Source organism: Palaemon carinicauda, chromosome 24 (genome assembly GCF_036898095.1).
Source record: "Palaemon carinicauda isolate YSFRI2023 chromosome 24, ASM3689809v2, whole genome shotgun sequence".
Lineage (NCBI taxonomy): Eukaryota > Metazoa > Arthropoda > Malacostraca > Decapoda > Palaemonidae > Palaemon > Palaemon carinicauda.
This window is the reverse complement of record NC_090748.1, coordinates 97,786,876-97,799,449: the sequence shown is the minus strand read 5'-3', so window position 1 is coordinate 97,799,449 and position 12,574 is coordinate 97,786,876. Positions and strand designations below refer to the sequence as shown.

Below are 12,574 nucleotides of genomic sequence, written 5' to 3'. Positions count from 1 at the left end.
ACTTTTATGCTCAATTCTAATAAAACCCATAATTTTTACTGTATACTGTGAATATTTTGAGTTATGCTTTTCAAGACTAAATCATAAAATGTATTGCAAATTCTTGATTGGATCACCAACTGATAGGCATGCCTTTCAATGTATTTTAGGTTATACTTGAGAACAAATGTTATTCAATGTACCGGTATTAGCCCCTCTCTGAGGCGGCCTAATCCCTGGTGTCCCCACCAAGTACTCCCAGGTGTCAGGTGCCAGTGTACTTGCTATGCCAAGACTGTTTTTAAGTGCCAGTGTGGTAGAGAGCGAACGCCACCTTTTCATGAGGTAGAGACACTGTGGTATCAGTTGGTATCTTTTTAACAGGTTGGCCAGCAAGGTTCAATAACTTAGATTCTTATGGAAAAGTGAGTGAGTAACTTGGGTCAAGATGAGCTGAGGGAACTAATTCAGGGAATTGCTCCCAATGTTCAAGAATCCAAGGGATGTGGAAAAGGTGCCTTAATGTATGAGGAGGTTCAGGAGAAATTTGCCATTGTGGAAGTTTCGGACAGGTTATCAATGCTGGTGACCACTTTTTAACCTTTGTATACCCTTCTATGAGAAAATTGTTTTCAGCAGATTTGCATCAAAGTCAGCTAGGTAGTACAAGTTGTTGCCTTAGGCTCTGGCAATGAACGGTTTTGCCAGTTCAGTTTTGCGGGTCTGTATCGGGTATTTTGAGGAATGGTCATCTCAGTGCAGTAGCGAGTTTGAACCCATTGTCTTGTCAGAGTTCTTGAAATGCCAGGACAGGATGGTCACGATTTGCATATGGATAGAGAACTGCAATCCACCAACCAGGAAATAAGGGTCTATACATCCCCTCTGGAGTCTCATCCTCAGCAAATAGGCCGGAATTACCCAAGATTTTTTTCGAGCAAGATCAGGGCGGAGACCGAACCACTCGGCAAATCCAGATTATTATCCTTGCTAAATGTGAGGGCCTAAAACATCTGGGGAGTGGTCATTTTAAGACACTTCTTTTCTTTTGGTAAATTTGTTAGTTGAACTAATTTTTAAGAAATAGCTTTCTCTTAATAATTATGTAAATTGAGCTAGATTGAATTGCAATTCTGTACTTGCCTTAGTTGCAATTTTTGCCGTACAATATGTCCCTTAGTTGTTGCAGAGAACATATTAGCCTGCACCTAAGGAAGTTCCTACATGTCCTTTATTCTATAACTTTACCTGGTGTTGAATTTTGAGGAATAGTACACAGTTGTCTCTTGTAAGGAATATCCTTCTAATTTAGGGTAGCTTTTAGTTTCATTAGGTGATCCATTGTGCAGCAAAATCCTAGGTACAAGGTCATTTGCCCTTACGGAAGGTGCTTGCATTAAGTCTTATATACTGGTTTTCTTATGGCACACAAGAGAAATACCAAGCCCGTTGCCATCCTCAAGCTGTGATGTGAAAAAGCAAAGAAAAAAAATAGGATTACACGTAAGAATCATTCTAGATATTTCCAGGAACAGTCATTTCATGTTTCCATCCAGATGGATTTCAACTATTTCTAATGGATAACCATTCTTGTCCATCCAATTATATGTGGCATTCAACGTGAGAGTAGTAGGAGAGATTCATTAAAATAATGCAAATTTTCGTAATATTTACTTGATATTCATATATAAATATACTCCTTCCTACTTCCCTACAATGTAACCAACTCAGAATCAAATTGAAGATGGTTACTAACATATGCTAATGATTCTTGCAGGAGGTAATTGTAGAAATGACAAGACAGACTTTTTGAAATCAACGAAAACTTTTCACTTTTTCTTGTTGAGCTTGTGCTTGACTTATTTAGCTCATGAGTATTGGGCAATCATTCAAATGCTAAAATTTATGATGTAAAGTTTCTTATATGGTTTTGCATGTACAGAAGATCCTCAATTGACAAACATTTGACAATAAACATTCAGATACAAACTCAATTCCAACTGGAAATAACAAAGATAAGATAAAGGTATGCTGTAATAACACAATATCATATCATTTAATACTGTAAAAAAAAAAACATTTATGATAATCTGATATCTGTTTAATATGAAAGCAGGAAATCATAGGCATGGAATTCAGGTTAGGTCTACCCTAGACCAAAATAAAAAAAAAATTTTTACTTGCAAACAATTTGACTTGCAAATAATTTCCGGGAACCAATTAAGTTTTTAAGTTAACCCTTTTACCCCCAAAGGATGTACTGGTACGTTTCACAAAACTCATCCCTTTACCCCCCATGGACGTACCGGTACGTCCTTGCAAAAAACTGCTATTTAATTTTTTTTTTTTTTGCATATTTTTGATAATTTTTTTTTTGCATATTTTTGATAATTTTTTTAGAAACCAGGCATTTTCCAAGAGAATGAGACACCTGGCCTCTCTATGATGAAAATTGAGGCTGTTAGAGCAATTTTAAAAAAATATACTGCAAAATGTGCTCGAAAAAAAAGAACCCCTGGGGGTTAAGGGTTGGAAATGTCCAAATAGCTTGGGGGTAAAAGGGTTAAGGACCACCTTACAATGAGTGGAGGCTGCATTCTTTGTTGAATGTCAAGACAATGTCTTATATAAATGTTTTCTGAAAAAGGACACATAATGTTTACACATTTAGCTTTTGAGTCCAAGAAAGTATTCCACATAGCAAACAAGAATCTTGAACAAAAGCAGAAAATGGATGCATATTTGATTTAGATTTATTCTAGGGTAGGTCTCTCCGTAGATAATACAAGAAATTTAGTATGGCAATGTAAAGTAAGCACTCTAGGTTAGTCTTAGGTTCCCCTTTACTTATTCTTTTTTTTGTGTTAGACCTGTTTGAACTTTGTAGAATTCTATAATGATGTTACACTAAACAGTAGTAGATGGTGCTGGTGTGAGAGATTTAGGGAAGATGTTCATATGCAAAGTTTAATAGAAATTAAGAATTAACTTATAGAGGTTTAGATAATAGATATATATTTCTTAATTTACATAGTTGCCAAAAAATGTCAAGAATAATAGTATAGTACAGGTACCTTGTTATTGATAGTTTTGGTTTTGAATATATTTTTATCTCTTATAGGGAGTTGGAAATACTGTTACTCCGCCCACCTATGTTCAGCCAACAGTTTCGGCTGGTGCGGGCGGACAGCCCGCTGTGGTGACCCCCACCCCGGCCAATCCACCTTCTTACACACCGTCAGCACAGCAGCAGGTTACAACTGCAGAATTTCAGGTTAGTAACAATGAGTGTGGCTTTGAAGGCCTTGTGGTTTTCTTTTTATTTCCTGACTAGTTGATTTGCTAGAATAAATGGTGAAATACTGTATTGTTGTGAAAAGCTTTAATTACCCCTGTATTGTATCGTGATGGTATAGCCTGTTGTAACTGTGGTGAAAAGATAATTAACTGTACAGTATTTTATTACTTGTCTTTGGAAGTATCGTTACTTGAACTTGTAATTTTTCAAGACTATGCCATAGTATCTTTGGAAAGTTATGAAAAATTAACTTCCTAGATATTGTATCATGTGTGATTTACAGATGTTGAAACTACCATTAAGCTGTAAAACTAATTACTTATCTATTCCCATCTCAACCTTTTTTTTAACAGGATCATTCCATCTCATCATTCATAGAATTAGAAAATTGTAATAAAGTTTGTTTAGTCAGTAGTTCAGGTAAAGGAAAACTCGTACATACTCTTGTCACAAACTATGCTTAAGACCAAGATGTCATCCTTAGTTCACTAATCCACAGTCAGCCGCAAGCCGCAGGGAACCATTATAAAACTAACTGTATGGAGTAGTGCCATAAGTAGGCATTAATTACGCATCTAGCAAGCATCCCATTGACCCCTTAGCTGCACCAACAGCTTATCCTTCGTCAGTACTTAATCTCAATTCCTGCTTCATTTCTTCCATCTTGTTGTCTATCTACTTCTAACTAATTCATAGTATAACTGCAGAGTTTTATCTCCAATGTTATCTTGGCACCGATTGGTTCAACTCAATTACTGGGCCTTGTGTTTCAAATTTTATTAATATATTGTACAAAATCTCTGTAGGCTTTTCCACTTTTCCACACGGCCAACTGTGAGACATTTATTCTATGTCTTTAAAAGTCAAAGGAAACATCCTTCCTATACCCCTCCCCAAATCTGAGAAATACTTCTGGCTAAAAAATGGGCAACTATCCTTAATCTTTTAAATAAGAAAATGTAAGGTAAAGTTGGGCATATCTGATCTATTCATTTCATCTTATGTTTAAGCTTTCTTTTTAAGAATGAGATTTTGTTAGAAATGAGACAAATTGAAAGTTATTCAAATATCATAACTCTTATGTAACTTCAACCTCTGTAATTGCGATCACTTTGAAACAAGCTAAAAGATGTCTTTTATTAAATCTTTTAGTGGAATAATTTTTAGAGTTCAAGGTCACCCACACAGCCCAGCTCTCTTCATCCCTCTACCCTAAAGCCAAAGGACTCTCTTAAGAGTTGCCTCAGGCTTTTGCTGAAAAGCATAGGGAACTTTAAGGATGAATCTATAGATGATTACAAATATAGGGTAAACTTTTTCATGTTTGATGATATCAGCATATGCTTAAAGAGCTTCATTTGATAAATAAGAAAGTGCTATTTTACACAACCGCACTCAAATTAATTTATCCTTAGAATTTAGACCCCTAGATGTTCATGTTATATACCATGATTAGGTCAAGTGATATAAGCAATCAGGTTTGCATAGCTAGGAAAAATAGATTTTAAAATTTCCTATGTTATACAACACGATAAGGTCAAATGATTGAGCACTAGGATTCACAAAAAAGAAAATAATACAGCTAGCAGTTGTAGAAGCAAAATTATTTGATGCAGCTTTTGCAGTAGTGTCTCCTAGTACCAAGACCAACGCTATAATTTGCAGTGTTTCATTTTTATGCTTAGGAATATTTCAACAAATTGGTAAGCAAAATTTCAGAGTCAACTAATTGATGTCAAATTATAATAAATGTGCTTAAGATACAAAGTTCCCAAGATACTAGGTCATTATTTTCTCCCTGCTTGATTTTTTGGGAAATTGTCCCTAATTAAATAATTTCAGAGCACAAAGTTCCTTATTTTCAAGTTGAATTCTCTTTACTCTTATCGTAATGGTCTTATGCAGCATACTGAAAAGCACTGTAAATTTTTTCTGCTCGCTGATTAACACAGGCTCGGTCTGCATTGTTGGATATTCAGCAGATACAGCCAGGAACGGGCTGAGACTTAAAGTTAGGCTGTTTATGTGAAAGAGCTTTAACAGCCCATGGGAGTCAATATATTTGTAATTAAGCTTCAGCCCGGTCCTGCCTGTAGCTATTGTCGGCTATTAGGGCCGGAGCCTTACTCTGTGTACGTTGGACCTGTGTGGTTTGTGAAAGTTTCCTATTCATATAACCCCTCCAGTGAACCATATCTATCCGATGATCAATAGAACTTACATAATTTACATGAAGTTAGTGGAATTTGTACAGAATTTAAATTCTCCCTCGAATGGAGCCAAGTAGCCTGACTGCTAGCATCTATTAAGAGTAGGTTAGTACCTCGTTCTATGCATTCAAATCTTTCTGATATTGAGCTTGCAGCTTAAAATACCACATATCCCAAAACAATTTTTCCCATAAGAAATGAAGGAAATTCTCTTGTTGCGATCCACGAGTCCAACCGTCCTTTTTAAGTTTTTGTAATCATAATTATTGAAGACTTTATAACCGCTAACATTAGAAAGAAATAAAAATTGATAATGCACAATAACAAGAAATACAAATGATTGGTATTAACTTGCACTTTACCTTTGAGGAGAGTTGTGGCTGGCGTGAAGAGGAGGTTGTAAAATAACGGTTGTTCTTTCAAGCGACATTTACTACCACAAACTGAATTGCTTAATTTACACTTTATGGACACTTGGTGGTCTTTTTGTTTTTACGCTTTCACTCGGTTTTTAAAAGGAACCTATCTAGCAATGACTGGTTTTATTTTTCTTTAAAATGGGGTAGAAATTGATGTATGAGCAACGTGGGACTGAATATTTAATAGACTCGTTAGTATTTGTCAAAAAAAAAAATCCCCATACAGCGTAAAATTTCATGTTCCAACCAATACAATGCTTATAAATAAAACTATTTAAACTTGTATGTTCGTACACCGATTTTCTCATAAAATGAGGTACTAATTTATTATTTCCATTCACTCTTCTTAGATTTGTACAGGTATCTTAGTTCTGTGATGCATTTAAAATTCTTCTTTTGAATTAGACATTATTTTAATTTGATATGTCATAGTTTAAGAAGGATTTTGAAGCCTTAGTATTTTTCCTTATTTAATGGTAGTTTCTGAAACCTTTAATTTTTGTAGAATTATTTTCTGCTTTTTTGTAGTGTGCTGGAACTGCATAAGCTTGAAAGTAACCAGTTGGTTGATAAGAATTTTGTTAACATATTTTACTTATTACCTTTAACATGTACAATCAGTTTACTAATAGAATCTTTTCTTCTTTGGTGTCAAGGAATTGAAGGTGAGAAACCATTACCCTACCTGTGCATGAACCTTTTGCCTTTATGTAGACCTTACTCACAAGTTTTATGAAGCATTAGTAAAAGTATAATGACCTCTTTTAACAGTAAATAATGTTGAGTTTTTTAATGCTTGCTGTGTTTTGGGTATTTATTTTTGGTGAAGGGTTTGATTGGCCTAAATAGTGTTAGTGTATACATTTTGTCTATGGAAGTAGTTTTGATGATGAGTGCCAGGTTTTAGAAATTACTGGTACCCTTCAAGGTAATATTGGTGAATTAGTTCATTGAATCTTACCTAGGGTTCACTGTTTTCTTTGCTGAAACTTTGGCTCTCTAACCTCTTAAGAAAGTTGAAAACATTCTCTTTCCCTTCAACTCAATTAGAAAAGTTGAAAACATTCTCTTTCCCTTCAACTCAATTAGAAAAGGTGAAAACATTCTCTTTCCCTTCAACTCAATTAGTAAAGTTGAAAACATTCTCTTTCCCTTCAACTCAATTAGAAAAGTTGAAAACATTCTCTTTCCCTTCAACTCAATTAGAAAAGTTGAAAACATTCTCTTTCCCTTCAACTCAATTAGAAAAGTTGAAAACATTCTCTTTCCCTTCAACTCAATTAGAAAAGTTGAAAACATTCTCTTTCCCTTCAACTCAATTAGTAAAGTTGAAAACATTCTCTTTCCCTTCAACTCAATTAGAAAAGTTGAAAACATTCTCTTTCCCTTCAACTCAATTAGTAAAGTTGAAAACATTCTCTTTCCCTTCAACTCAATTAGAAAAGTTGAAAACATTCTCTTTCCCTTCAACTCAATTAGTAAAGTTGAAAACATTCTCTTTCCCTTCAACTCAATTAGTAAAGTTGAAAACATTCTCTTTCCCTTCAACTCAATTAGTAAAGTTGAAAACATTCTCTTTCCCTTCAACTCAATTAGTAAAGTTGAAAACATTCTCTTTCCCTTCAACTCAATTAGAAAAGTTGAAAACATTCTCTTTCCCTTCAACTCAATTAGAAAAGTTGAAAACATTCTCTTTCCCTTCAACTCGATTAGTAAAGTTGAAAACATTCTCTTTCCCTTCAACTCGATTAGAAAAGTTGAAAACATTCTCTTTCCCTTCAACTCGATTAGAAAAGTTGAAAACATTCTCTTTCCCTTCAACTCGATTAGAAAAGTTGAAAACATTCCCTTTCCCTTCAACTCGATTAGAAAAGTTGAAAACATTCCCTTTCCCTTCAACTCGATTAGAAAAGTTGAAAACATTCCCTTTCCCTTCAACTCGATTAGAAAAGTTGAAAACATTCCCTTTCCCTTCAACTCGATTAGAAAAGTTGAAAACATTCCCTTTCCCTTCAACTCGATTAGAAAAGTTGAAAACATTCCCTTTCCCTTCAACTCGATTAGAAAAGTTGAAAACATTCCCTTTCCCTTCAACTCGATTAGAAAAGTTGAAAACATTCCCTTTCCCTTCAACTCGATTAGAAAAGTTGAAAACATTCCCTTTCCCTTCAACTCGATTAGAAAAGTTGAAAACATTCCCTTTCCCTTCAACTCGATTAGAAAAGTTGAAAACATTCCCTTTCCCTTCAACTCGATTAGAAAAGTTGAAAACATTCCCTTTCCCTTCAACTCGATTAGAAAAGTTGAAAACATTCCCTTTCCCTTCAACTCGATTAGAAAAGTTGAAAACATTCCCTTTCCCTTCAACTCGATTAGAAAAGTTGAAAACATTCCCTTTCCCTTCAACTCGATTAGAAAAGTTGAAAACATTCCCTTTCCCTTCAACTCGATTAGAAAAGTTGAAAACATTCCCTTTCCCTTCAACTCGATTAGAAAAGTTGAAAACATTCCCTTTCCCTTCAACTCGATTAGAAAAGTTGAAAACATTCCCTTTCCCTTCAACTCGATTAGAAAAGTTGAAAACATTCCCTTTCCCTTCAACTCGATTAGAAAAGTTGAAAACATTCCCTTTCCCTTCAACTCGATTAGAAAAGTTGAAAACATTCCCTTTCCCTTCAACTCGATTAGAAAAGTTGAAAACATTCCCTTTCCCTTCAACTCGATTAGAAAAGTTGAAAACATTCCCTTTCCCTTCAACTCGATTAGAAAAGTTGAAAACATTCCCTTTCCCTTCAACTCGATTAGAAAAGTTGAAAACATTCCCTTTCCCTTCAACTCGATTAGAAAAGTTGAAAACATTCCCTTTCCCTTCAACTCGATTAGAAAAGTTGAAAACATTCCCTTTCCCTTCAACTCGATTAGAAAAGTTGAAAACATTCCCTTTCCCTTCAACTCGATTAGAAAAGTTGAAAACATTCCCTTTCCCTTCAACTCGATTAGAAAAGTTGAAAACATTCCCTTTCCCTTCAACTCGATTAGAAAAGTTGAAAACATTCCCTTTCCCTTCAACTCGATTAGAAAAGTTGAAAACATTCCCTTTCCCTTCAACTCGATTAGAAAAGTTGAAAACATTCCCTTTCCCTTCAACTCGATTAGAAAAGTTGAAAACATTCCCTTTCCCTTCAACTCGATTAGAAAAGTTGAAAACATTCCCTTTCCCTTCAACTCGATTAGAAAAGTTGAAAACATTCCCTTTCCCTTCAACTCGATTAGAAAAGTTGAAAACATTCCCTTTCCCTTCAACTCGATTAGAAAAGTTGAAAACATTCCCTTTCCCTTCAACTCGATTAGAAAAGTTGAAAACATTCCCTTTCCCTTCAACTCGATTAGAAAAGTTGAAAACATTCCCTTTCCCTTCAACTCGATTAGAAAAGTTGAAAACATTCCCTTTCCCTTCAACTCGATTAGAAAAGTTGAAAACATTCCCTTTCCCTTCAACTCGATTAGAAAAGTTGAAAACATTCCCTTTCCCTTCAACTCGATTAGAAAAGTTGAAAACATTCCCTTTCCCTTCAACTCGATTAGAAAAGTTGAAAACATTCCCTTTCCCTTCAACTCGATTAGAAAAGTTGAAAACATTCCCTTTCCCTTCAACTCGATTAGAAAAGTTGAAAACATTCCCTTTCCCTTCAACTCGATTAGAAAAGTTGAAAACATTCCCTTTCCCTTCAACTCGATTAGAAAAGTTGAAAACATTCCCTTTCCCTTCAACTCGATTAGAAAAGTTGAAAACATTCCCTTTCCCTTCAACTCGATTAGAAAAGTTGAAAACATTCCCTTTCCCTTCAACTCGATTAGAAAAGTTGAAAACATTCCCTTTCCCTTCAACTCGATTAGAAAAGTTGAAAACATTCCCTTTCCCTTCAACTCGATTAGAAAAGTTGAAAACATTCCCTTTCCCTTCAACTCGATTAGAAAAGTTGAAAACATTCCCTTTCCCTTCAACTCGATTAGAAAAGTTGAAAACATTCCCTTTCCCTTCAACTCGATTAGAAAAGTTGAAAACATTCCCTTTCCCTTCAACTCGATTAGAAAAGTTGAAAACATTCCCTTTCCCTTCAACTCGATTAGAAAAGTTGAAAACATTCCCTTTCCCTTCAACTCGATTAGAAAAGTTGAAAACATTCCCTTTCCCTTCAACTCGATTAGAAAAGTTGAAAACATTCCCTTTCCCTTCAACTCGATTAGAAAAGTTGAAAACATTCCCTTTCCCTTCAACTCGATTAGAAAAGTTGAAAACATTCCCTTTCCCTTCAACTCGATTAGAAAAGTTGAAAACATTCCCTTTCCCTTCAACTCGATTAGAAAAGTTGAAAACATTCCCTTTCCCTTCAACTCGATTAGAAAAGTTGAAAACATTCCCTTTCCCTTCAACTCGATTAGAAAAGTTGAAAACATTCCCTTTCCCTTCAACTCGATTAGAAAAGTTGAAAACATTCCCTTTCCCTTCAACTCGATTAGAAAAGTTGAAAACATTCCCTTTCCCTTCAACTCGATTAGAAAAGTTGAAAACATTCCCTTTCCCTTCAACTCGATTAGAAAAGTTGAAAACATTCCCTTTCCCTTCAACTCGATTAGAAAAGTTGAAAACATTCCCTTTCCCTTCAACTCGATTAGAAAAGTTGAAAACATTCCCTTTCCCTTCAACTCGATTAGAAAAGTTGAAAACATTCCCTTTCCCTTCAACTCGATTAGAAAAGTTGAAAACATTCCCTTTCCCTTCAACTCGATTAGAAAAGTTGAAAACATTCCCTTTCCCTTCAACTCGATTAGAAAAGTTGAAAACATTCCCTTTCCCTTCAACTCGATTAGAAAAGTTGAAAACATTCTCTTTCCCTTCAACTCGATTAGAAAAGTTGAAAACATTCCCTTTCCCTTCAACTCGATTAGAAAAGTTGAAAACATTCCCTTTCCCTTCAACTCGATTAGAAAAGTTGAAAACATTCCCTTTCCCTTCAACTCGATTAGAAAAGTTGAAAACATTCCCTTTCCCTTCAACTCGATTAGAAAAGTTGAAAACATTCCCTTTCCCTTCAACTCGATTAGAAAAGTTGAAAACATTCCCTTTCCCTTCAACTCGATTAGAAAAGTTGAAAACATTCCCTTTCCCTTCAACTCGATTAGAAAAGTTGAAAACATTCCCTTTCCCTTCAACTCGATTAGAAAAGTTGAAAACATTCCCTTTCCCTTCAACTCGATTAGAAAAGTTGAAAACATTCCCTTTCCCTTCAACTCGATTAGAAAAGTTGAAAACATTCCCTTTCCCTTCAACTCGATTAGAAAAGTTGAAAACATTCCCTTTCCCTTCAACTCGATTAGAAAAGTTGAAAACATTCCCTTTCCCTTCAACTCGATTAGAAAAGTTGAAAACATTCCCTTTCCCTTCAACTCGATTAGAAAAGTTGAAAACATTCCCTTTCCCTTCAACTCGATTAGAAAAGTTGAAAACATTCCCTTTCCCTTCAACTCGATTAGAAAAGTTGAAAACATTCCCTTTCCCTTCAACTCGATTAGAAAAGTTGAAAACATTCCCTTTCCCTTCAACTCGATTAGAAAAGTTGAAAACATTCCCTTTCCCTTCAACTCGATTAGAAAAGTTGAAAACATTCCCTTTCCCTTCAACTCGATTAGAAAAGTTGAAAACATTCCCTTTCCCTTCAACTCGATTAGAAAAGTTGAAAACATTCCCTTTCCCTTCAACTCGATTAGAAAAGTTGAAAACATTCCCTTTCCCTTCAACTCGATTAGAAAAGTTGAAAACATTCCCTTTCCCTTCAACTCGATTAGAAAAGTTGAAAACATTCCCTTTCCCTTCAACTCGATTAGAAAAGTTGAAAACATTCCCTTTCCCTTCAACTCGATTAGAAAAGTTGAAAACATTCCCTTTCCCTTCAACTCGATTAGAAAAGTTGAAAACATTCCCTTTCCCTTCAACTCGATTAGAAAAGTTGAAAACATTCCCTTTCCCTTCAACTCGATTAGAAAAGTTGAAAACATTCCCTTTCCCTTCAACTCGATTAGAAAAGTTGAAAACATTCCCTTTCCCTTCAACTCGATTAGAAAAGTTGAAAACATTCCCTTTCCCTTCAACTCGATTAGAAAAGTTGAAAACATTCCCTTTCCCTTCAACTCGATTAGAAAAGTTGAAAACATTCCCTTTCCCTTCAACTCGATTAGAAAAGTTGAAAACATCCCCTTTCCCTTCAACTCGATTAGAAAAGTTGAAAACATTCCCTTTCCCTTCAACTCGATTAGAAAAGTTGAAAACATCCCCTTTCCCTTCAACTCGATTAGAAAAGTTGAAAACATTCCCTTTCCCTTCAACTCGATTAGAAAAGTTGAAAACATCCCCTTTCCCTTCAACTCGATTAGAAAAGTTGAAAACATTCCCTTTCCCTTCAACTCGATTAGAAAAGTTGAAAACATCCCTTTCCCTTCAACTCGATTAGAAAAGTTGAAAACATTCCCTTTCCCTTCAACTCGATTAGAAAAGTTGAAAACATTCCCTTTCCCTTCAACTCGATTAGAAAAGTTGAAAACATTCCCTTTCCCTTCAACTCGATTAGAAAAGTTGAAAACATTCCCTTTCCCTTCAACTCGATTAGAAA

At 35.1% G+C, this 12,574-nt stretch overlaps 1 protein-coding gene across 7 annotated transcripts in view; it reads left to right on the top strand.

The window, feature by feature from the left end:
- Positions 1-12,574, top strand: part of Scamp (secretory carrier membrane protein) — a 76,170-nt gene that overhangs the window by 15,985 nt on the left and 47,611 nt on the right. For all 7 annotated transcript variants that reach the window (XM_068348367.1, XM_068348368.1, XM_068348366.1 and 4 more), the window contains one exon: positions 3,101-3,253. In XM_068348367.1, coding sequence (XP_068204468.1) covers positions 3,101-3,253 — 153 coding nt within the window. The remainder of the gene's footprint in view (positions 1-3,100; positions 3,254-12,574) is intronic.